This window comes from Barbus barbus (assembly GCF_936440315.1).
Source record: "Barbus barbus genome assembly, chromosome: 31".
In the NCBI taxonomy this organism is placed as follows: domain Eukaryota; kingdom Metazoa; phylum Chordata; class Actinopteri; order Cypriniformes; family Cyprinidae; genus Barbus; species Barbus barbus.
Genome location: NC_136759.1, coordinates 14,594,026 through 14,618,789, shown reverse-complemented (window position 1 = coordinate 14,618,789; position 24,764 = coordinate 14,594,026). Strand labels below are relative to the sequence as shown.

At 36.5% G+C, this 24,764-nt stretch overlaps 1 protein-coding gene across 4 annotated transcripts in view; it reads right to left on the bottom strand.

The window, feature by feature from the left end:
- LOC306851633 (ubiquitin carboxyl-terminal hydrolase 32-like) overlaps positions 1-24,764 on the bottom strand; it is a 52,228-nt gene that overhangs the window by 9,548 nt on the left and 17,916 nt on the right. For 2 of the 4 annotated variants that reach the window (XR_013782525.1, XM_079388022.1), the window contains exons 3-25: positions 23,137-23,242; positions 22,465-22,583; positions 20,065-20,224; positions 13,049-13,180; positions 12,681-12,788; positions 12,322-12,437; positions 11,899-11,961; positions 11,229-11,312; positions 11,016-11,077; positions 10,475-10,577; positions 9,950-10,139; positions 6,759-6,937; positions 6,038-6,178; positions 4,949-5,066; positions 3,717-3,871; positions 2,951-3,032; positions 2,734-2,808; positions 2,178-2,316; positions 1,802-1,907; positions 1,534-1,707; positions 478-652; positions 239-390; positions 42-153 (exon numbers count right to left, since the gene is read on the bottom strand). Coding sequence is in view for 2 of the 4 variants with exons in the window: in XM_079388022.1 (XP_079244148.1) it covers positions 42-153; positions 239-390; positions 478-652; positions 1,534-1,707; positions 1,802-1,907; positions 2,178-2,316; positions 2,734-2,808; positions 2,951-3,032; positions 3,717-3,871; positions 4,949-5,066; positions 6,038-6,178; positions 6,759-6,937; positions 9,950-10,139; positions 10,475-10,577; positions 11,016-11,077; positions 11,229-11,312; positions 11,899-11,961; positions 12,322-12,437; positions 12,681-12,788; positions 13,049-13,180; positions 20,065-20,224; positions 22,465-22,583; positions 23,137-23,242 (2,851 nt within the window). In the remaining 2 variants the exon portion in view is untranslated. Of the gene's footprint in view, positions 1-41; positions 154-238; positions 391-477; positions 653-1,533; positions 1,708-1,801; positions 1,908-2,177; positions 2,317-2,733; positions 2,809-2,950; positions 3,033-3,716; positions 3,872-4,906; positions 5,067-6,037; positions 6,179-6,758; positions 6,938-9,949; positions 10,140-10,474; positions 10,578-11,015; positions 11,078-11,228; positions 11,313-11,898; positions 11,962-12,321; positions 12,438-12,680; positions 12,789-13,048; positions 13,181-20,064; positions 20,225-22,464; positions 22,584-23,136; positions 23,243-24,764 lie in introns of all 4 variants that reach the window. The other 2 variants (XR_013782526.1, XM_079388021.1) reach the window with 1 other exon arrangement.

The following is a 24,764-nucleotide window of genomic DNA, read 5'->3' as shown; positions in this document are numbered from 1 at the left end:
TCCTTTAAGGAAAAAGGAAAGTAGTAATCAATCATTGTTACCTGTTATCACTGGAGACGTGACTGAGGTGGGCGAGCCAGGCACAGGGATCTCAAATGCACAGAGAAAGCCATTCACAGTGTGTCGCACCTTCTGGTTGTCTTGAGGAAAGTTCTAGACCAAAGACAAGCATTTGTTTTAAAAGCCAGGCCACATGGATTGCATCAACAACTGTGTTGTTGTGGTGAGTTGAGCTGACCTTGATGTTGGATGTGTGAACCTCAGCCAGTAGAATCTGCTCAGGTTTCAGGCTGCACAGCTCACTCAGCTGTTTCTTCAGGCCCATGTACTTCTCATCCATGTTGAGACGCAGCCCGTACCGCACTGGAGTGGAGCCGTCAAGTTTTATAACTGCAAGTCAAAAAAGCTTTTATGTGAGACTGGCGTACCTGCTGATGGATTTTAAAGTGTTTATGTTTTCTCTATGCTTGGCTTCACCTGTGATTTCTAAGTGCATGGAGCTGTCCATGGGAAGTGGCAGCGACAGGAAGTTAAAGGGGTCGAAGCGTGCACTGATATGGCCACAGGTCTTGCACTTCACCTGGGACCTGAGCTGCCCATGGAAAAGGTCGACCACGATAGAACGATTTCTCCGCAAATGGTTTTCCCAGGCCTGTGATGAGAAACACACAGATGTTGTTAGGGTGAAGAAACGTCTTCCCATTAGCGTAGCCTCAGTGTGCCAATTTAGGTTCATTAGGGCCCAATGAAATCAGTTTTATTTTTTTCCCAAATTCCGTAAGAAATTTTTCCAAATAATTTTTTTCAGTGTTCATTTTTCTGGATTCCATTTTTTTATCAATCAAAAACCATGTCTAATTCACTGAAATCATGAAACTTACAATATTAAACAGCGATTTATGAAAAGTTGAACAAAAATGTAATTTTAAGGCCCTATGAAATGTTTTATTTTTTTCTCAAATTCTATTTTTATTATTATTATTTTTTTTTTTATTACCAAATTCTGTTTTCTATTAATTTTCTGGATTCCATTTTAATGGCTTCATAAAATATTACTAATCAAAAGAATATCTAATTGATTTTATTATTATAAAAAAATCTAGAAATACTTTGTTGTGTATTTACATTTTGCTGCTATATTTTTTTCTGGTAAATATTTGTTCAAAAATAATGCTTTAATAATAACCTTATTAGCAGTAGTAGTACTATAATTACATTACATAACATTTCTGTCACTGTTTCTTCGAGTTAAACCAAACTTTTATTTTGATAGGTTGCTGTGAAGACCTTCAAGTTTGTGTTTGTATGACAATAGTTCTACTCAAAAGAAACCGTAAAATGCTCATGAAGAGACTCTCAGAGCAGTTCTAGAGATTATGTTTATGTGTTTATGTACTCATATATTGAGGCTGCAGAGGCTGAAAACATCACGAGCGTCACACACACTTCTGTATGTGTGTAACCAAAACCGTGCGTCAGAGCCATTAATTTACACAGAAAAATAGGGCTGAAAAACGGTAGTCTGACACTGACCTCTGTGGCCACTTCATGATCTGGCCGACCATCGCTGTCCTTGAGCTCCACGTACGGCTTCTCATGCACACGATTCAAGTCCTCGTGAAGCCCATCCAACAGGAAGGCCAAAAGCTCCTGGGAGTCTTGCTGCTGGAAGCCGTTGAATCTTGGTGCATACTTTGCTATCGTCCACTACAAAAATGATTTTAAAAAATGGCATAAGAATTTTAATGGAAACATTTGGGTTTGATGCTCATAATAATAATAAAGATGTTAATCAACTCACCCTGAGTTTCAGAGGTGCAATGTTCTTCTGGGTGCCGCTCCAGAGTTCCTGTACCAAATCACCATAGCATTTGGCCATGTGACCACGCATTCCTATTGGATTGGTTCTGTCAAGGCAAGACACAGCTCATTGGTCAAGAGGTATGGCAGATATCACAGAAGTCACAACATGGCGTGACCAACTCGAACGTGAGCAAAATCGGCATGGGGAACTTAACCTTGCACAAAACTCTTGTGGATTCTGGATTTCAGTTGAAATTACTGGATTTCACACACAAAATTTAAAAAAGCAATGGTAAATATGACTGCACATTAACTTAATAGTTATAAGTGGTTTGAGTTTAAGAAAAAAAAAGACACTGACCATATCTCCGTACCTGTTAAGCTCATAAAGGTGTCGCCCTGAGATAAAGTACTCAGTGAGGGGCTTGGTATTGCTTACACACTGAATACTGGAGTTCATGAAGCATGTGTTACCTAGGTTACTCAAACCTGTGGCACCTTTCTCCGTAGGAACTGCAAGAGATATAGCAAAATGCATACACAATTATTAGAGACTGAAGGTTTGCTTAAATTTATACTCCACTGGCTCAAACACTTGAGTGCCATCTCCACGAAGTTCAATTCCTCAATATTTCATAGAGTTCGATAGCAACATTGTGAGTCTTTAAATGTCACAGCTGATGTCTGTTTTGATATGGCTTTTATTTTGCTTTATTTAATTGCTTCTTGGACTCTTGCTGCTTTCATTCCTGTGTTAATAATCTACTTGATATGTGCTTTGATACAAGTAACCAGTCTAAAGAATTGTATTATAGTGCCATCTAGGCAAGGTCAAACTCAGATAAACATTCGGACATTTGTAGATAGCTTGTAGATAGACTCCAATCTGCATAGATTTTTCCAGCATTTTCCAAAGACCTCTGACATTACCTTTGTGTCTGTCGATTTTGCTGCTGTTTGCAATGAAAGACATTTCCTCTGGCCAGCTCATATCTTTGTTTCGAACTAGAGAGAGGGAAAAATATCTTAATCATTTTTCCTTTTCCATCAGTACAGCCATGCGTGCTTCACAATTTAATCCACACAGCTCAGCAAATGTGAACTGAGATAAAACTTTAATTAAGACAGATGAATGTCACAGACATACCCTCAATGACTAAGTGCTGTTCGTCTTGAATTTTCAAACTTTCTAAAGTGTGATCTTCATCGTCTAGAAGAGTGAGGTAATTCTGATAAAAAAGACAGTATAAATCAAGATTAGTATACAATATAATGGATGCATCAAACTATTAAAGACCTATTAGAAACAATATAATAATAAATAATAATTATTAAAGAATTAATTCATTTGAGGTTTGTGGCTTGCAGTTTTAAATAACATTTTAAAATATATTAAAATAAAGAACAGTAAATTTAAATTGTAACATTTCACAAAATTATTGTTTTTATTTTATTTTTGTATTGTATTATCCAATAAATGCAGCCTTGGTGATTTCTTTTAAAAACATAAAAAAAAATAAAAAATAGAATAGAATTTAATTGAATGGTAATGTATATATTACCCTTAAATCACTGACACAATTTTAATGCATTCACATTTCAAATTCACAGTCTTTCTCTTCCAGGAAAATGGATCAAAATATTCGTCCTGCACAGATTTTTGTCAAATCAAATTCTCTCTATAATCAGAATTCTCCTCGCCCAATACCACCAGTGGCTATTTTTGAGATGCTCCTCTCAAATATTTTGGATTAAATTGGAAATATGTGAACACAGGAATTTTCATTTTGAAGTGTTTCCCCACAGCTGTGAGGTGACATCGGTAACTTTATAATGAGGACAGATTTGCATATCTATGTCTTTGATCAGAGTTTGATGTTCTTTTATTCAGTATCTGTTAAGGAGGTCCCCACCTCACTGTTGTAGAGCCAGAGGCGCATGTCCTCTTCTTTGATGCGTAACCTCTGGGACAGGTACTCATGAATGTCTTTAATGGTGCCCATCCTGCTGAAACAGCCAGTGTATGCCAGCACTCGCTTCAGAGGGGCGTTCGGAGAAGGAACGTTTCCTGAGTTGGGAGCGAAGCAGCCTTTAGCATTCTCTTTGTCACATGCAATAAAATATTTAATATTGTTTCAAATACAACCCTTTAGAGCTTTTCCACCTTACTGTGTTGTTATATATTAAAAAAAACTAACTTTAAGTCATTGAGAATGTAAACTTAATTTAACCTACTGTGCTAAATTAGTCAAGTAACATTTTTATGGTTTCATTTTAATGCAATAATTAAAAAAATGTAAAGTTTCAGCCAATCCATAGATTCTAATAAGCATGCTATTAAATCAACCAGTAACAAGGAGCACACAGATCGATATATAACACACACACACACATATATACACAACCTCAATACCTGATTGACAGACTGAGGATTAGTTGTAAGGTAGCAGCAAGAAAGGGTAAAGGTCATTTTCAAAGGGAACATTCAGCAATTCATTAGTCTGGGTGATTTAAATAAAAATCATGTCATTTTTTTTTAATTATTCCAGTCTTGTAAAAAAACAAAAACAAATCAAATAAAAATACATTTAATTGTTCGAACAGCAATTATTGATTTCATAGGAGACCAAAAAAAAAAAAAAAGAAGGTTGGTACGATTGCAAAGCAAACAATTATAGGAAATCAGAGAGCGTTCATCTTTACCCACACCAAACAGTCTTCTGAGCCTGGCAAAGCCATGGCAAGCTTCTAAATTATACTATCGTCTGCCCACTTTCAGGGCTCAACAATAAGGAAGCCCACTATTAGGCCAGTGCTGTGTTTTCACAACATTTTATGTTTCCCAATCACTTATATGCGTTTTTACGTTTCACAAACTTAAATATTTGGATATATTTTTGTATGTACTCAACATGAATTTATATTTAGCTGTCATTACAGTTTTTTGAACTCAGATGATAACTCTAGGTGTTGGCATCAGGATTTGGCTCTTTAGTTATCCAGACAGATCATTTTGGTGAGACCGATCTGGGTGTTTTAGAAGATTAGAGGAGGTGGTCAAGGCAGTGGAGGTAGCCTCTCTCTTGCTGCAGGCTTACGTTACCTCGGGGCATATGTGGAGGGAACATTCGCAGGCTGCTCATACCCATATTGACCCAGATGTTAGACTGAGGGCTGCGTGTGGCCGGTTGCTGGCGCAGGAACAGAAGGTAGCGGGGAAAGCGCTCCAGCTCTGGTTGAGCTGTGACTGTAGACATGATGACCTGAAAGAAGAAGAGACAGCATAAGCACAATGGAGAGATGCACGAGGCTTGACTATAGTGGCACGCTTGCTTAAGAGAGAAGCTAATTTAAGTAAAAAGTTCACAGGCCAGATTCACATGATCGTTATTTGAAATTTTAAAGCTCTTTTCATGGCCATTCTGCATTTAAAATGATGTTAAACCTCTACTGTATACATAATGACAAAAGGTTTGATTTACTATTCTTGTATGAAATTAACTTCACTACCACATTCAAAAACTAATTCTGATTATATAATAAATTATATTTTCTTATATTTTAATAGTATATCTAAATGTTTTAATATTATATATAAAAAAACTAAACATGCTGCCAAAAGTATTAAATAAACGACATGTGACACGTTTAAATTAATTTGTTTTTAATTAAATTTCATTAGGTTTTAGTCAGAATATTACAAAAAAGATAAAAAACATTTCAGCTACTTTTCATATTATACAAATAATGGTAATGACCCCTAATGCTTTACAATGACGTTTACTCAATAAGAAATATGAATCATACATTTTATGGGGGAAAAACCAATAATTAAAAATTATTTCTCAGTTTATCCTTCACGATGCGTCATGTCAGCAAAAGATTTTAAATCACCTCCAGAATGTAACCTATTTACTGTTTATTTGAAGACATCTCCTCATTATTAACTATTTTAAGGCTATCTATTATGAATCATGTGCTTGCAAAGTGAAAAAAAAACGAGTCTGATAATGAGAGGCAACACTGTCCAATAGAGGGTTAAGTTAAAATAGAAAAACCAAGTCTATAGTCAGGAAACAGGTTTAGTAATATCTGACACCATTCATGTGACACTTCATGTCATGTCATCAGGAATATTCTCTCTCAAAGCAAAAAAAGTCAAAGCAAATGACATTCACTGAAGCACAAATTAAATGGCCAGGGTGGCACTTCTGATGGGAGAAGCCATACATACCGGTCGGGGCAGGCTGAGATTGGCCCCATACCAGTGGTAAAGTGCCCTCCATACCGGCTCTGGCACCGTCTCAAAGTCCCGACAAGCCACCAGCTGTTGGGATTTCTTTAGCCGGCCTCCTTCCATGGTCAATGTGGGAGCCTGGACAAAACAGATGCACACACTTCATATTGACAGCAATTTGCAATGGCAACTTGTAGCGACTAGTCGACCTCCAGTGAATAAATCGATGTAAGCGTCCTTCACCCCGCTCTTCTCCGATGATTCTGAGAGTGGGAGGGTGGATGAAGAGATGGATAGGAGTGAAAAGGTCTCATTTTGATTTAAATACTGCTATGCCATATGTTGAGTAAAGAAAGCCTGATAATATGGGATGCTACATTAATACAAAACTGAAAATGTGACAAGGCATTACAGAAGCAAGTAGTTTTATTTAAAAATGCTTTCAGCTTCACATAAAAGCATTCATTTTCTAGAACACAAATGTTACAGACCATTCATCACAGGATTAATTTGTTCTAGGTGATTTCAATTTCAAAAATGACACTTTAGTGTCATTTTGAGCTCTCTAAAGCTATAATTAGAATAGAAGAAAAATAGCTTGAAGGTGTTATTTTCCCCGTAGGTCTATCGAATGCACTTAAGCAGTCATTTTGATGGACAAGAGGATTATCAGTGGCTTCCTGGTTTCGGTGGGTGTTCTGGGCACAGGTACACTCACCTTCATGGGCTCGGTGGTCACCAGAGGCTGGTTGTCTATGGCACCAGGTCTCTGCACAGCCATGCTGTTGGGCAAATGGCCATTGGCGCTGGAGAAACACTGGTTGTTGTTGTCAGAGATGTTGTGCTGCCGAGCAAAGCAGACATCTGTGGCAGAGGAAGTGGCGTGTGGGGTCAGGCCTGGGGAAGTGAAAACACATTTTGTAATGAGGCTAAACACTGTACCTGAGACTTTATGGCATTTTACTGGACCGGAGCACTACCCATTAGGGCTACTATTCTTCGTTTCGAACACCACAGCAGAAAGTGTTGGAATTTGGTATTTGAAAGCAGTCACTAATGCTAAGGCTGTGTTTATTTGATCAAATGCAGGAAAAACTTAAATATTACTAGAATTCAAAATAACTGTTTTCTATTGTAATTCTATTGTAAAAGTCGTGGCCTAATGGTTAGAGAGTCGGACTTGTAATCCAAAGGTTGCAGGTTCGAGTCCCCGGCTGGCAGGAATTGTAGGTGGGGGGAGTGAATGTCCAGCGCTCTCTCCACCCTCAATACCACGACTGAGGTGCCCTTGAGCAAGGCACCGAACCCCCAACTGCTCCCCGGGCGCCGCAGCATAAAATGGCTGCCCACTGCTCCGGGTGTATGTTCACTGCTGTGTGTGTGCACGTTGGATGGGTTAAATGCAGAGCACGAATTCCGAGTATGGGTCACCATACTTGGCTGAATGTCACTTCACTATTCCTGTGATAGCAAAGCTGAATTTTCAGCAGTCAAGTACTCCAGTACTTTGTAACATTATAAATTTGTTTACTGTCCCTTCCCAATTGTGCTCCTTCTTGCAAAAAAATGATCTCTATGAGGAATTTCAGTCAGGTTTCAGGCCTCACCATAGCACAGAAACTGCACTTGTTAAAATTACAAATGACTTGCTTCTTGCTTCAGATCAAGGCTGCATCTCATTGCTAGTATTACTTGATCTTAGTGCTGCGTTTGACACTATAGACCATGATATACTCATAGATCGACTACAAAACCATATTGGTATTCAAGGGCAGGCTTTAAGATGGTTTAAATCATACCTGTCCGATCGCTACCACTTTGTTCATTTAAATGGAGAGTCATCACAATTATCACCAGTAAAGTATGGAGTACCACAAGGATCAGTCCTAGGTCCTCTTCTATTTTCAATATACATGTTGCCTCTTGGTAATATTATTAGAAAATACGGGATTAGTTTTCATTGCTATGCTGATGATACTCAACTATATATCTCAACAAAACCAGGTGAAACTTCTAAACTATCTAAGATAATAGATTGTGTAAAAAATTTAAAAGATTGGATGACCAATAATTTCCTCCTATTAAATTCAGATAAGACAGAGATATTACTTATTGGACCAAAAAACAATACACAGAATCTCTTGGATTACAATTTACAACTTGACGGATGCACTGTCACATCCTCTAAAGTCAAAAATCTGGGTGTTATATTAGACAGCAACTTGTCCTTTAAAAATCATATTTCCCATGTTACAAAAACAGCATTCTTCCATCTTAGAAACATTGCCAAGCTTCGAAACATGCTACCTGTTTCTGATGCAGAAAAGCTAGTTCATGCATTCATGACCTCTAGACTGGACTATTGTAATGCACTGCTAGCTGGTTGTCCTGCATCTTCAATAAACAAGCTACAGATAGTCCAAAATGCAGCGGCTAGAGTTCTTACAAGGTCAAGAAAATATGATCATATTACCCCAATTTTACAGTCTCTGCACTGGCTACCTATTCAGTTCCGTATCATTTACAAAATATTATTACTTGCCTATAAGGCCCTAAATGGTTTAGCTCCTGCGTACCTAACTTGTCTTCTACCACGCTACAATCCAACCCGCTCCTTAAGGTCGCAAAACTCTGGACTTTTGGTAGTACCTAGGATAGCAAAGTCCACTAAAGGAGGTAGAGCTTTTTCACATTTGGCTCCCAAACTCTGGAATAGCCTTCCTGATAACGTTCGGGGTTCAGACACACTCTCTATGTTTAAATCTAGATTAAAGACACATCTCTTTAGCCAAGCATTCACATAATGCATTTTATAATCTTGTACTGTAGTATATCTGATCAAATGTACATTATTATTATTCTTTAGCTTGGGATGGAACAGCAGCTACGCTAATTATGTTTCTATTTGTCTCTGTTTCTGCCACGGGATTAACATCCCGTGGTAATTAGGAATGACAGAAGCTTCAGTCTGGATCCAACCCCTAAATGATCTGAGATGACCGAACACCTGAGAAAAGATAATGCCAACCCCTCAGAGGATGCCAACGCTCAGACAACATACAGAATTACCAAATGACCACTGGAACTAGTTGAGACCTTACAATCTGACTTTGCTGCAGTTAAATTGAACTGCTGGTTTGTTGGCCAGAGGCCAATGTTTGATATTGATATTGTGATATGTTTGATATTGATATTGTGATATGTTTGATATTGTGCAGTTGCTTTGACACAATTTACATTGTTAAAAGCGCTATATAAATAAAGGTGACTTGACTGTCACAATTTAACCTGGCCTTGCTAACATTACTTGTTATTACATACTTGATATGTACACTATAACATACTTGATAACATTTGAATGATAGTGTATGTGGTAACTTCTAGGCTCTGACACAGAGTCTTAAATTGTACTCTTAAAGGGATAGTTCACCCAAAAATCTAAATTCTGTCATTAATTACACACCCTAATGTCATTCCAAACCCATAAGATCTTTTTTTAAATCTAAAAATATTTATTTAATATTCAATCTAAAATGTTTTTGATGAAATCCGAGAGCTTTCTGACCCTGCATAGACAGCAAAGCAACTGTACCATATTCAAGACCCAGAAAGGTAGTAAGTACATCGTTAAAATAGTCCATGCGACATCAGTGGTTCAACCATAATTTTATGAAGCTACGAGAATACTTTTTGTGTTCCAAAAAAAAAAAAACTTTATTCAACAATTTCTTCTCTTCTGCATCAGTCTTTAGCATGTTCACAACAATATCACGAAAATCTTAATTTGTGTTCCAAAGATGAACAAAGGTCTTACAGGTTTGAAATGACTTAAGGTTGAGTAATTAATAGCAGAATTTTCATTTTTGGGCAAACTAAGCCTTTAACTCTAGCAACTGAGTTTGTACTTACTATTACCAGTGCTCTCTGAAGCCTCCGATGAGCTGGAGATGTTATCAGGGAATTTTTCTTCTGGAGAACTGGGGGAACGGACCACTATTCCAATTCTGTTCGGGACAGGGTCTATAGGTGCTGTCGACTGAGAACTTCTCATCCCACTGCCCTGCATTGATGGCTGCTCCATGACAATCGACTTATTATCCTATTTAACACAATAGGTTGTATATCAAAAATCAAGAATCCACCATATGGTCAGTATTATCAATAAAAAACTGGGCTACGCAAAACTAGATCATCACGCTACTTTTTGGCCAGTTGATGCCTGACAGAAACAAGATCCAGCTTGATTTTTAAATCAATTGAGTCTTTTCTGTTGTCCACATTTAATTACAAGATTTGAAAATTGGTCATAATTTAGTTAGTTGCAGAGTATGTGTACAATAATCTTATTTCAAAACAAATGAAAAGGAAAGTGATTAATCATATGAATTCTTTTCATTTTTATGTAGAGGCTGAATAGACATATTGCTGACTCACATATCTGACATAGTCTTTCCATTGCTGCCACCACTGCATAGAGATCAGGAACCAGTTCTGACCGGGTTGTAGCCCGTGTCTGCTCTCCCTCTCCAGCCAACCCCTGTGCCGTCACACAAAATCAGTGTGGATAACAGTCAAGTCAGTCAAAGAACTATCATACTTATACACAAACACCAAAATAACCCAACAAAACAACCAGACATCAACGCTAAACATGCAGTATAGCTAAAGCAATACAGACACAGTGATGCGATACAGTATTTATAGTATCTTTTTGAGCATCGTCAATCCTGCTGGAAAATCTAATTGAAAATGAAATTGTGTTCTCGATCTCTGTCTTGTCTAAAACACTGTTAGAGGCAGAGAAGGTATGATGGATGCTTATATACAGACAAAGCCTAATCATGAGAGTGAAATACAATACGGCCCTCATAAGGCTTGTTTTAAAACATTGAGAAAGTGCTCTGTAGGGACGCTTTTGAAATGAAGCAGAGTTACAGACAGTGATAGGGTGAGTAATGCTGTGTCCTACTCTCACCTAATGATCTGGCCTTCCTCTTCAGGGGTAGCAGGACGCAGGCCCAGGACGATATGACACACCTGATGACGAACAGATTAACAAGCAATTTCAGGCCAGATCCAAGACGACGTATATACTTTATTGGATTCACTAGTGTTTACAGATTATAGAAGCATTTAGACACTTTTTTTGTTACTTTCTCCAAAAATACTGCAAACAACAGGATCATACCTGAAACAGCAAATTGAGGAACTCATTGGCGAGGGCACTTTTCACACTCCATATCTGATAGTCCTCCAGGGTTAAGTGCCCTTGCTGTGAATAAAACACAAGATAAAGGTTAGGCCACAAATGACATACACTTATAATAATTTCCTTAACAAATATTGGATCTAAGAAAAAAAAAAACACCTTAAGTAATGTTTATTTAACTGAGAAATTCTAATTCAAAGGCCTCTAACACTAGCTCGCTCTATTCTTTTTCTATTCGATCTGTTTTATATAATTAAAAAAAACCTTGCTATGTGTATTGCGTTAGGCTAACTGAGACTTGTCATAGCACTTGCATATTGCTCTTTTGTTGATTTTGATTGCTTCCATTGTCTTCATTTGTAAGTTGCTTTGGATAAAAGCGTCTGCTAAATGACTAAATGTAAATTTAATTTACATGCCAATGTTTTAATTTCATTTGCTAATATGTACATTATATTTATATTAAATATATAAATTAAACATTATATTTTACATCAAATTTCTATAAAATTTTAAATTTTAATTAAAAGGGGGTGTGTTATCAGATTAGTTTTTGCTGTGGTTTTGAAATTTGAAATTTAATCAGAATATTAACTAATGCATTTTTTATATCATGCTATATGCAATATGAAAATGAAAGAATAATTACTTTTGTTGTGTCATGCATTTTCAAGATGTCCTCTACAATGTCTGGAACGCTGGAATCAAACTCCTGAAACATACAGAAGCATAAATCATGAAAGATCATCGTGAAATCTATAACTGACATGAAACAACTCTGAAACACATTGACAGCTCAGGATGCACAAATCAATAATGAATTGATTGGAGTTTCATTTAAATGTATAATCCCACATTAGTGCATACATGCAACAACATGACTGCATCTCATTTGCATTAATCACCTAATAAGCATGTACACAAACAAAATAATGAATAGTAATACTATGGAAATAATTTATTTATTAACAAAAGTTTAACTAGATTATTTCAACTGTACCACGTTGTTATTGCTGTTTCTGTGGATGTAGAAAGGTTAGTTCGATTAGACAATCAGCTGCTCTGCACTTACAGGGAGGGTGTCTGTACGGTTATCCTTCCACACCTCCAGCAGTGCCACCACCATCTCATGGATCTCATCCCTGGACAGAACTCCATCCCGATCTACATCGAACACTTTAAAACAAACTGCAATACAAGGAGGAGGAAAATAAGATGGGGAACTTTGACATATTCATCAAGGATTTGTTTTTTAATTTGTGCAAAAATTGTGGAATATTATTTAACTGTGTATTTGGAATACAATGTTCTAAGCATGAAATAAGCCTCAACAAGCCAAAGGATTTTATTCTAAAAATGTTTTAAAAAGCACCCACAAAAATCCTGCATCTGCTATGGAATAAGAGGATGATAGAAAAATAAAATGCTTACACTTTTGCCTCTCCGCTACAGGGCCCCGACAGCACGCTGAGAGCCCGCAAGATATCTCCTTAAAGTCAATATGATTGTCCCGATTCTCATCAAAGGCATGAAACAAGCCTGGAAAATGGGAGAAAATGTCAGTGTTCAGATTAGCTAGAAAGAGTAATTGGATTCTTTGGAGATCTTTTATCACAAATGATCCAATAAATTTCAAAAGCAAAGACCCACTTCTACCAAAATAAAATGAACCGTGACTTTCCTGGGTTCTGCAAATGTTTTTAAAGCATGTGAGGTGCAGGTGGATGTATGTGTGAGTGTTTGTGTGTCTCAGTCCATTTGAGAATCTTTAAAAATTGCTGTAATGAATTATGGCTTACCTTCACTAAGCGATGCGTGAATAGGGGGCGAGACCAGAGGGACAAAGGTTTCCAAATCAAAGCGGCCTGTCCTTGACTGGGCTTTCAGCAGCCAGTAGCGTTTTTCCAAGTCGATAATGTCTGATTCTTCTACTGCAAGAAAGGAAACGCACACACACAAAAAAATCTGATTTTCCGTGAAATAATTTCTTTTAGAGTGCAGTGTCAAGCATCAGTGGAGCATATGCTCCTTGTGTAATTGTATATCAGTCCCAATATATATCTGTGTAATAATGACAATAAACAGACAGTTTACAAAAAAGTCATTGTTTATTCAACCTTATGTTGTTCACCCTCATGTTTACTACACCTGAAAATATTTCTTTTTAAAAATCAAATAAAGTATTAATATTTTATGAATGTCAAATATTAGAGAACTCTGAATTCTGGCAACTAACTGAAAAAATAAGCTGAAGAAGCTTGAGCATTAATTATTGCTAAAACTAAAACTAAATAGAAATGTTTAAAAATTTTAAAAGTATTAAAAAAGACAAAAGCACAAACTAAAACAAATTAAAATATAAAAATTAAAGCTATTTTAAAATATGAATAATTACTATATTACTATATAAAATATTCTCTAATAACACTCACAATTTCCTCATACATAGCTATTACATGGTTTCAAAAGACCTGAAATATATTATCACATAAGTCGTATAGACTCCAGTTTTATGGCACTAGTTTGTCCTTTTTTGAGTTTGTTATATGGCTAGAACTGTGTTAACATTCACTACTTTTACAGAAAATAAGTTTCATTGTTTGGATGAAATATTCTTAAAATAGACAGGAATTATTTTCATAATAAATTAGAAACCACAGCTGTAGCAGACTGTAAGTGGGCTGAGGTGAGTGACATGGGCTCTTATTAGATGATTAACATTTACAATGATTGATTACATAACAGCTACTAGGTGAAAGTTACTCCCTCCGTAAATGCCATATATAGTCCTTTTAGTTTGTTGGGGTCAAGAGGACCTAGATCAACTCTTCTTGCTTGGCCATAATCTCTAGCTTAGGCTAATAGGATTGGTCTTGCCCCTCCCACACTGACCGTCACACATAAGGCAAGTGTCAAAACACAGGAATACAAATCTGATCTTTTGTTTAGCCTGATGTTCATTTCAGCCTCCTCCCCTGTCTATTATTCAAAACACAATACATCTCAGAGAATGAACTACATAAATAAATAAATAAGCAAACCGATCCATACAAAAAATAAATAAATAAATAAGAGCGAGAGAGAGAGAGAGAATGTCCTAGGGGTTTCTTGGGACAGAAATAAAAGGCATCTTAATGAACAGCCTCTGGATTGCTCTGAAACTCCCCCGTTATCTCAGACTCCAGCAGCACAGTTAAACCTCTGTGGTTTGATGGACAATTGGGAGTATGATTGGATTGGGTCAATAGTCATTATTTCCCATAGTGCTCTGGGAGAGTAGGTTTACTGTCTGAGGGCTGAAAACTGAAAGAGCAGAAACACAGGGGATCTATAGGGGTACAAACCCACTCACTACAAATCACGGTCAATGATTCAGTGTCATTTCACAAGTGCTGTCAAAAGAAACTCTAGTCCTAATGCAAACTTCCCATCTGAGATGCATTTAGCATACAGCCAAACAACATTTAACAACAACATCCCTCTGGAATGAAGAGTCATTACAGTACATAACGTAATTAATGCAATGACAAAGAATTATCATTATTATTATTACCAAGAACAATAATTAGTTTAGAATAGCTGTTGGGAACTAAATAACTGCTCGAGTGTTATTCACTGATGTGCACTGGACAGCGAATGCTAATCTATAACACTTATTATGTGCCGTATGGATAAGCAAAGAGCCATCGTTTATCCTGAATGTTTACAGCCTTGATCGTTGAGGTGCATCTTAATATGAGGCACCATGTGCAGTTAATTTCAAGCTAGCCATAGCCTGTGATATCCTCTGGTCGTGCAATGCATTATGGCAGGAGGACAGGCATTGTTTCTCTGGCTAGCGTGACACTGTCGGGCCTCTCAAGCTGTCAAAACCCATTCCAGCCATTACTTGCACTACATTTCCATTACTTTTCTTCCTGTCCTGTAAGAAGGCACAGAACGCATGCAGATCATGACAGAGGAGAAATTACAGGTCTAGACTGAGACACTGGTACACTTTTGTATTTAATATCACAAACATTTCTCTTGGGAACAGATTCCATCTTTGATGCCACTTCAACATCAAATATTTGAAATGTGTTTGTCATTTAAACGGCAGTGGGAATGACATTTCACTCTACACTGAGAGAAAAAAAAATGAGAGCAATTATAGAGCCCTTATTTAGTTATGCCCACATATTGAAACACTATACAGAATATTTACACTTTCAAAATTAATTTGTAAGTGAGCTGTGCCTAAACGATGATTAAAAAATATTAGTGAAAAATAAGCACATAAGTAAATACATAAATGTGTCTCTATGCTTGGGGCCAGTAAGATATTTTTTCTATGAATTCTTTTCTTCCCAGCAAGGACACATTAAATTGGTTAAAACTGACAGAAAAACAATGTTCGATAATATCTATAATTTCTATTTCAAATAAATGTTGTTTTTTTAAACTTTCTATTGATAAAACAACAACAACATTATTTATAGTTTCCACAAAAAATTGTAAGCAGCACAACTGTTTTCAACATAAATAATAAAATAAATATTACTTGTGCATCAAATCAGCATATGATTTCTCATCGTCAGAATTATTTCTGAAGGATCATTGCTCATGTGACATTGAAGACTGGAGTAATGGCTGCTGAAAATTCAGTCATCACAACAATAAATAACATTTTAAAATATATTATAAAACAGAAAATAGATATTTTAAATTGGAATATTTTACAATATTACCGTTAAAAAAAAAAAAAAAATAAAACCATGAAGGTAAATAAAACCATGAAGGTTTAACATAAAGCTATTATATTTATATATAGCTACCATACAGCTACATAAACATTATTTGTCAACTACACACCTCCAAATGCCAGTACTCACCTACAGGAGCGACTCTATCAGAGTTGCAACAGAAGAACCATACCATATTCCACAGAACATGTCACGGCTCTGGATGTTAGATATGGCGTGCACCATAGCAAACGTTATGTTGGCAAAATACAGTTACTCTCCATTTCCATATGCAATCCAACTCCCTTTCTTTCTCACAGATTACTGTCACCCAGCCTTCACTTTCTTCTTTATGATAGGCCTCTTGCCGGTTCGCACTTGGCCTAGTGTGAGGCATATTCTGGAAGGCGCATGGACCCATAAACCCACATGCGCTCACACAGATCATGACTACTTCACACCAACAGCACACACACAGCCCTCTCACTGAGCTAAGAGGATAATCTGGAGCGGGCCGCAGATTACTGTGGGTTTCCCAGGTAGCTTCTCTGATTGGCTAGAGATGGAGAGCCAAAGCTGTCCTTGATTGACAAAGCAAACTTCTAATTCTAATTTTACTGACCCATTTGCATAATCACTTGCTTTTGTGGTTTTTAACTTTCTATCTTGTGTCTGAGGATAAAAGTATCTTGTCTCGGTGACACAGCAAAAAGAATAAAGCCCAGCCTTGTGCTTTCATTCAGTAATGAGAAATATGCTATAGACAGAATTGATCATGGTCTTACTAATACACAGAAAGGCGCATAAATTGACCTTCCAATAATGACTGTATACAGTCAATTGATTAATGACAAAGGCAAACAACTGCTGTGTATGCTGTTTGAAGCAACCTATAGGCAACTGCTTTAAATCACAAACAGAACAGGCTTGTCGATATTGGTTTGCTCCTGCACTGTATTAATGGTTGTTTCAAAGCCTACTGAGCTGCCTACCTGCATAGCATTATCAATTCTAACATCTGAACAAACTGAATCAGTATCTCAGTCAAATCCAGTTTTCTTATTCCCAGTATAAATATCCAAACCCCCTTAAAAAAAAAAAAAAAAGATACATTTACAATGCACAGTCTAACACACGTTTATCCAGATTTTTGCACAGTCAAACAAAGCTACCTAAGTCCTTAATCAATTTAATGCAAATATAATACTTGGGGAGAGTCTAAAAATGGCTTAAAAAAAAAGAATAAAAAATTATACTTAATTATAAGTTTATACTTAAAACTTTATTTAGAGTATTTCTTTATTGCACAATGCACACTTCTTAATATTATGCCTAAAATGTGTTTTAATATCTCTATTAATAAGGATTGTATGATTTCTGTATAATATCAGTCTTTAAATGCAATATATACAAAGTGTACCTGAAGCATACTTGCAATAGTTACACTTTAGCACAATCAAATAGACTTCAGTATATCTTTAGTTTACATCAGCACTACATCCGCACAATTAAAGTGCGTTAAGCACAAAATTAGTTCCAATTTAGCAGACTTTAAGTATAACTGTTTAGTAAACCAAAAGTAAAATTGCAGGGTATTTTTATTAAGCACATAAATACTAAAAGTAAATGTATTTGTAGTATACAAAAAAAAAGAAAGAAAAAAAAGGATTTTAAATACATTTTAGTATTTTTTGCAATAGGGAATAAATAAAAAAATATATATACAAGTGAAAAATAAATAATAATAATAATAATAATAATATGTATTATAATTATTATTATAAAAAAACACCAACCTAAAATGAAATCATGGCCATCACAGCAAGGTCACTTGTGAATGTGGGTCAATTGGGCCATGCAGCACCACTCATAACTGAAAACATTACAGGCTTCCCACATTACGATTTCATGACAGCAAAAGCACTGAGTGACTAAGCGGGGGCGAGATCTTCAGCCCCTAAATAAATCATTGTCTCTATGAGAAGTGCTAGTGCTCAGATTCTGTCACTATACGGACTTGGGGTCTCTGAGTGAATGCAGCCATTTCCTTCACCGTGTCAGTCTAGTTTTAATAGCTGGGTGGCAGTGACAGCTGCAGCAGGGCCGAGTGTGTGCAAATGCTGTGTGTGTGTTCAGTGAGTGGGAAGTGTTGCCTATCACTCGCCATTATCTCACACAGATGCCTCTCTCCCGGTGGAGGGCAGGCTGGCTGATTTGCTGATGCCTCCTGTATGTCGGGAAGGAGAGGGAAGTGGACAAAACGAGTCTTGAAACCTGCTTAAATATCTACAGCATGGACTATCCATGAGCAGATTACTGTCAGCTTCAGCGACACGCAGTGTCTCTTGTACATTATTAGTAATTTCTTATTAAAACTAGTGCTGTCAAATGATTAATCGCGATTAAATCGCATCGAAAGTAAAAGTTTTTGTTTAATATATGCATGTCTATATGCATGTCTACTGTGTATGTTTATTTTGTATATAAAGACACACACATACAGTATATATTTTGAAAATATTTACATGTAATTACATGTTTACATTTATATTAATATATGCTATGTATAAAAATATATAAATCTAACATTTTTCTTAAATATATACATGTGTGTGTTTGTATTTTTATATACATAATAAATATACACAGTACACACACATATAATATGTAAACAAAAACTTTTATTTTGGATGCGATTAATCATTTGACAGCACTGATTAAAACATATTTCTGTAAGCAGCTAGTCCAGAGAGCATTTAGAGCATATTCAGTTTTACATAGAGAAATCGATTTCTTATGATAATGTACAAATCTTTCAGGGCAGACTCATCATGAGCTCTGAGACTGATGGTACAGTATACGCGTCTCCAAAAGTCATAATTTAGTGTGATTTTCATCAGTTGCCTAATTGAAGTACTACACTTTCCATAGTCTCGCGTAGCCAGACCTTCAGACTGACGGCTGAAGGTCTGGGAACTTTGGCCGCTTTGAATGGCCAAGAGGCCATATGACTGACAATCATGTTTCGGTTTGTTCCGCGTCATGTTTAGGGGTGAGAAAATGTCGCCACAATAACAGACCGGTGTGTAAAACTCTCGGACATATTTTAAAGATTCTATGCTGTGAACTTTACATTTTTCACATACTTTTCAAAATTCTGTGTTTATTTGATCCTGACAAGCACTCGTCGTCAGTTGTAAACACGACAGTTTTCTTCTTTCGTGAGAGGGTTTGGCGCCACGTCCCAGGCGGAACGTTAAAGAACACGATACACACATCTCCCGGAAATCCTGTATAATTCAACCAATCCAAAGACGACTTCGAAACTCCTAAAGTGTTTCCAGATAAATGTGCCATATGCATCAGACGTTTAGCCAACGGTCCATGGGCGTGACCTGAGGTTGAGACTACACTTCCCATAATACTGAAGAGATCTTTCTTTATCCACCGATCAGAGAAGTTGCTGTTACCATAAAAATGAGAATAAATGAGTTTACTTACACTATCAGTCTACTTACACTATCAAACTTATGTCATGTGTATATATTGTTTTGCAATAAAGACTGGAAACTTGAGTAATATACAGCTGTTGAAAATTCAGCCATCCCATGAATAAGCTAAATTTTAAAACAATAGAGAAGTTATTTTAATTTGTAATCATTTTTCACAATATAACTGTTTTTACTGTATTTTGATCAAATAAATATAGTCTTGGTGATTATTAGAGACCTCTTTGAACATTTTAACAACCCCTAACTTTTTAACAGTAGTGTACATCAGTCATTTTAAATTGTAGTTATTGTTATTATAATTGTAGTTCAGTCCTTCAAAAAAAGTATACAAGTATAGGATTATTATACCCTCTTTTTCTTAAGCCTCAGAGATGGCTGCTTCAATTCAAGGCTTAGAATTCTTTTGAAAATCATTTTAATAACCATGAGCAAAATGAATGGAGAAAATACTTCTGGAACTAGAGTGAGAGTATTCAAAGAATACAGGCAGAGAGTTTTGAGAGTGTATTGAGAGGAAGTATTCAGAGAGTAGAGTACTGAGAGGGCATTCAGATAATACTCATAGAAAATAATGACACTTACAGTGTGTGACGCCTGCCAGGGTTTGATAGAAAGTGGGTGTGTCGCTGTCGTCGGTCAATGTGACGCACACGCCACCTGACAACAGCCAGCGGGAGAACGTGAAAGCATCTTTATTCTGCAGAAGCCAGCTCTTAAACTTCTCATAATTCACCTTCTCTCCCTGGACAGAAAAAGACAGAAACACTGTAAATATACACCAGAGTACTGTACTCTAATGAACTCATGACCAACTTTAAGAGTGCAGAATTGAGAAGTTGGACTTCATGTTAGTTGCTTCCCCTTGTGCAGTGAAGGGAAAGCTTTCTCATTATTAATATGGACTGAATTCTGTTGTATGCAGATACATTTGTGCGAGTGGGTTGAATAAAGAGATAAGAGAGAGTTTTAGAGCTGCTGCCAAGGGATAACCAACAAAATTGCTGCACTGGATGGCTTTTCCCTAAATCAAGAAAGTGATGCTGCAGCAGGAAGCAAGAAGGCTGAAAACAGAGTGCAACTTAAAGAAGAGCTAATCGAGAAATAGAAGGGATAGCATGTCAAAGCGACCTTATTGGCTGGAACATTTGCACTGTCAACCTTTTAAGCTTATTATTAGAGCAGGGCTATAACACAGAGGAAGCTCTCTCTGTAAACGCAAGCTGAAATAGGGCAAACGGTTCAAAAGGTACTGTATATATAGATTTTGGCAATCAATGAAGTAAGTGTCACAGGTCTGACAGATTGGATTAAAAAGGCATGCAATCCATTTATAAGCCAGAAAATATAGAGTATAGGGCTGGGCGTTATGGCCAAAAAATTGTCACAATAACATTTTTCTTATCAGTCGATATCGATAATTATCATGATAAATTTCAAATCAGTATTTCTTTCAAGTTGAAAGGCAGATTTTTGCTCCTAAGTGAAAGTTGTAGAAACCAGACTGTTAATTGTGGTTTTAATCTACTCTTTATGGTCAGAACATGACAAACATGTCATGTTTTTGAATTCTTTACACTATTCCAGTTATTTTTCCTTAACAAAATAAATATATTAATTAGTTCCTGCAAGTTCTAATGAGTGATATGGTTTCAAATCATGAAACCGGTTTGTGTTGCCTGACTTGGATGGTGTATATTCAGAACTGCTTGCAGTACAGGTTGCAATATTAATAATATAAAATTTGTGTCTCTTAGAAATGCACATTTGACAGTATCTTGAGTTGACAGTAGTAGTAGCTTGAGTTAGGATACAGGTTTAAATTTATGTTCATTATAAAAACAGTAACATCTGTAAAAAATTGTAACAACCTCATTTTTGTATGGTGAAATTGAATTATTCTGACAGTTTGATTAACATTAACCACTGGTCTTCCATAGTAGCATACAGCATACAGCACCTCAACACCATGGTAAAAATATAACAGTAGTCTAAATACATTTAGTGTAAATGCACAAATGCTTAATACAAATAGCTTAATCACAAAAAAATACTCCTTTAATACATGTATAAATTAATAATAAAAAAGAATACAATTCCATATGAATATCCCAAATTTCTGCCACAATACCATGGTGCATTTAGTGTTACTACAGTAAAGCCATGGTAAATGATGGTGATTTGTAGATTGAAAAGTCTTTTGACTGTATCATTGCGCACAGTGTTTCTTTGTCAGTACTGTTTAATGAGGCAGTAAATTAAATTGCAGTAATTTGTGTTCTTCGCTGAATTCAAGCGCTTCACACTGGATCTCACAGCACAGCGCTGATAGTGGTTGTGTGAGAGAGACTTATCAGCGAGTGAACGCATCTGCGCTAGTAAGCTCACACTGCGCTGTCGTTTGAACTTTGTGTCGAGCAGGTAAATGGTCCATGTGGCGCGGCACAAATGATTAGCACTGTTTCATTCCCCCTTTTGCCGTATAAACATTATATCAAACATTACTGACTTGTGTTTATGTTTTAATCCAAGCAGTCTAATTGATGTAACTTAATTTGTGAAATATCGGATTGTGACATGTTAACACTTGGTGCTGTAACTATAGAGTTGTGTATGTGTGTGTGTGTAAATAAAAAAAAAAAAAAATATATATACACAAAACCATCACGTCATACAGCCACAGTGTTTTTTTTTTTTTCAAATTACTAACAGGAAATTAATCTGCTTATATATATATATATATATAAATAATACACACACTATGTACTTAATATATGGTGTAAAATTCCTAAAAATCATATAAATTTAACCTTTCTGGTTATTGTTGAATAAAGGCAGATTAATTTCCTTTTAGTAATTTGCAAAAACAAAGCAAAACAAACAAAAAAACACTATGTGGCTGTATGGTGTGTGATGGTTTGTTTGAAAAGTCACGAGACTGGTAAGACTGAGGTAAATCACACAGGTTAGTTTTCCTGCACTGACCTCAGTGAAGCACTTCCTAAGAGAGGGCGGGATCTCCCCATCCACTGAACGCAGCATGTTCTCCACATCCTCCCGGACCACATAGGCCCCCGAATCACTGGCGAACAAGCTGAAGATGTCTGTGGATACAGAGGATATGCTGGTTAATACACACACACACACACCTTATCAGAGTCTACCAGGCAATGTGTCTAACACCCTCACATCAATCACAGCTGTCAGGGACACAGTGTGACACATCAGAGTAGCCAGCACCTCTATGGGGAATAGACTGTGAAGTGGAGTGTGTATGCGGCTTCCAGTATGACTAAAGAACACAAAGCTAAATAACATTTGGATAATTGAATATGCTGAGCCAGAGGTGTGCTTGTTTAGATTGCTGTTTGAAATGGAATTAGTCGAGCACCTCTTGTGACAGGCAAAACAAACAAAATACACACTTACATTTGTAAGGCTAAATAAGGCTATTTCAAAGTGACGCTTTAAATCCTGACAATAAAGCTACTACACAGAGTAATTCATCTGTAATGCATCATGCACAGAATTTATAAAACAAAGATTTAGAACATTTAATTACTACGAAAAACATTGAAATAATGTGCAAGATCAATGTATAGAGTGTAATAGGTAGAATATGGGCGTGGACAGCCATGTGCCTCTCTATAAACCCACATTTGGCTTTCTCTTCATCGCGTCCTCTTGTTAATAGAACCAGCCCGACGATCAGGTAGTTGAAGTGCAGCCCTTTAGACGAGCCACCAAATGAGTTGTAGATCACCTACAACAGATGAGAAAGGAACGCACAAACATGGCCTGTTAAAATGCACATAACTCAGCATTTAACTCTTTGTATAAAACAAAACAAAAAAAACTAATTGTCTTCAGGTACATTCACACTCTTCAATGAGAGTTTTGCACCTATGCGAGTCACAGCAATCACTGGTATTGAGCTACATTTTGCCACTGAACATGACTTTATGCAAAATGAGCAGCGATGCTGGAACATCCAATGGGAGTGAAGATAGTTCTCCACTACTTGATGCAGTCTAGTAGGATTTTAGAAACCAAAAGCTCAGATTAATGATTTATCGATTCTCAGTGTGAATGCCCCTTTCTAAAGAGAACAGGAAATCATGCAAAAGTACACTGAATTGCACATAATGATTATGTAAATGTGACAAAATGAGATCTACATAGATTACACAGACAACAATAACAAACTCCAGTTAAGTTTATAAATAATGATAATAAAAATATTACATTTAAAAATAGCTATTCATCATTAAGCACAGCAACACAAGTTTTTACAGGTATTTACAGGACAAAGTCATGCAACCAAAATGAAACAGAAAACTTGCATCTTTTGAATTTCACCACAGTTAAGAAAGTTCATTGCTTCCCATCAGTATGCTATTACTAAATATATTGATGGTCAGCGCTTAAGACAGACAGCCTGGTGTTAGCTGTTATCTCACACTTTTGATTTCCGCTGAGATTCAAAGAAACATCAGACTTTTAATAATAATGCTCCCTAGATACACATCTCCCCATAAATCAGCTGACAATGTTTAGTTTAATACAGAGGAAACATTCTCTCTACCCACATTGCAGGGCTACATTTAATGTGCTTCAGTATAAAAAATATCCCTGCAAAATGTGGCCCAGCAGGAGGCTCACCAGTAAAATACTTTTCTTCCTGTTTTATTTAATTTCTATTCCACAGAGGCATCTCACGCAGATATAATTCACTTTTATGCCTGGTATGACACCATGTCTTACCCTTAACGCCACATGTAACAAAAATTTTCACGCCCCCCCCCCCCCAGGTGCCTACTGCACAGCGCTCTGCGGCATACAAGACAAACATTTACTAGGGAAAAATCACAAGAACATTGTAATGTTTCCTGCAATTCTGAGCAAGTTAGTGGTGTCAAAGCTGGGATTTCCACATAGTGACAGGTACCTTCCCTGTGGTATCATTCTTGTGTCAAACTGTACATGACCAAGTCCAAATGAGTCTTGACTGACAAGTTAGACAGCAGCTTTACTGGTGAGCAGGGTCCAAAATTCACTTTTTTCCCCCTTAGCAACTTGCAAAGGAACTTCTGACAATGAAACATTTACACACATTTTTGTGGAAACAAACAAGGAAATAAAAATAAACAAAATTATCAAACATGCATAACCATAACTATAAAATAAAAAACCAATACAAAATACAAACTAAAAAAAACTAATTTTTGTCTGTGACCTTTTAGCTAAATGATAGTAAATTTACTAAATAATAAATAACTTAAGTA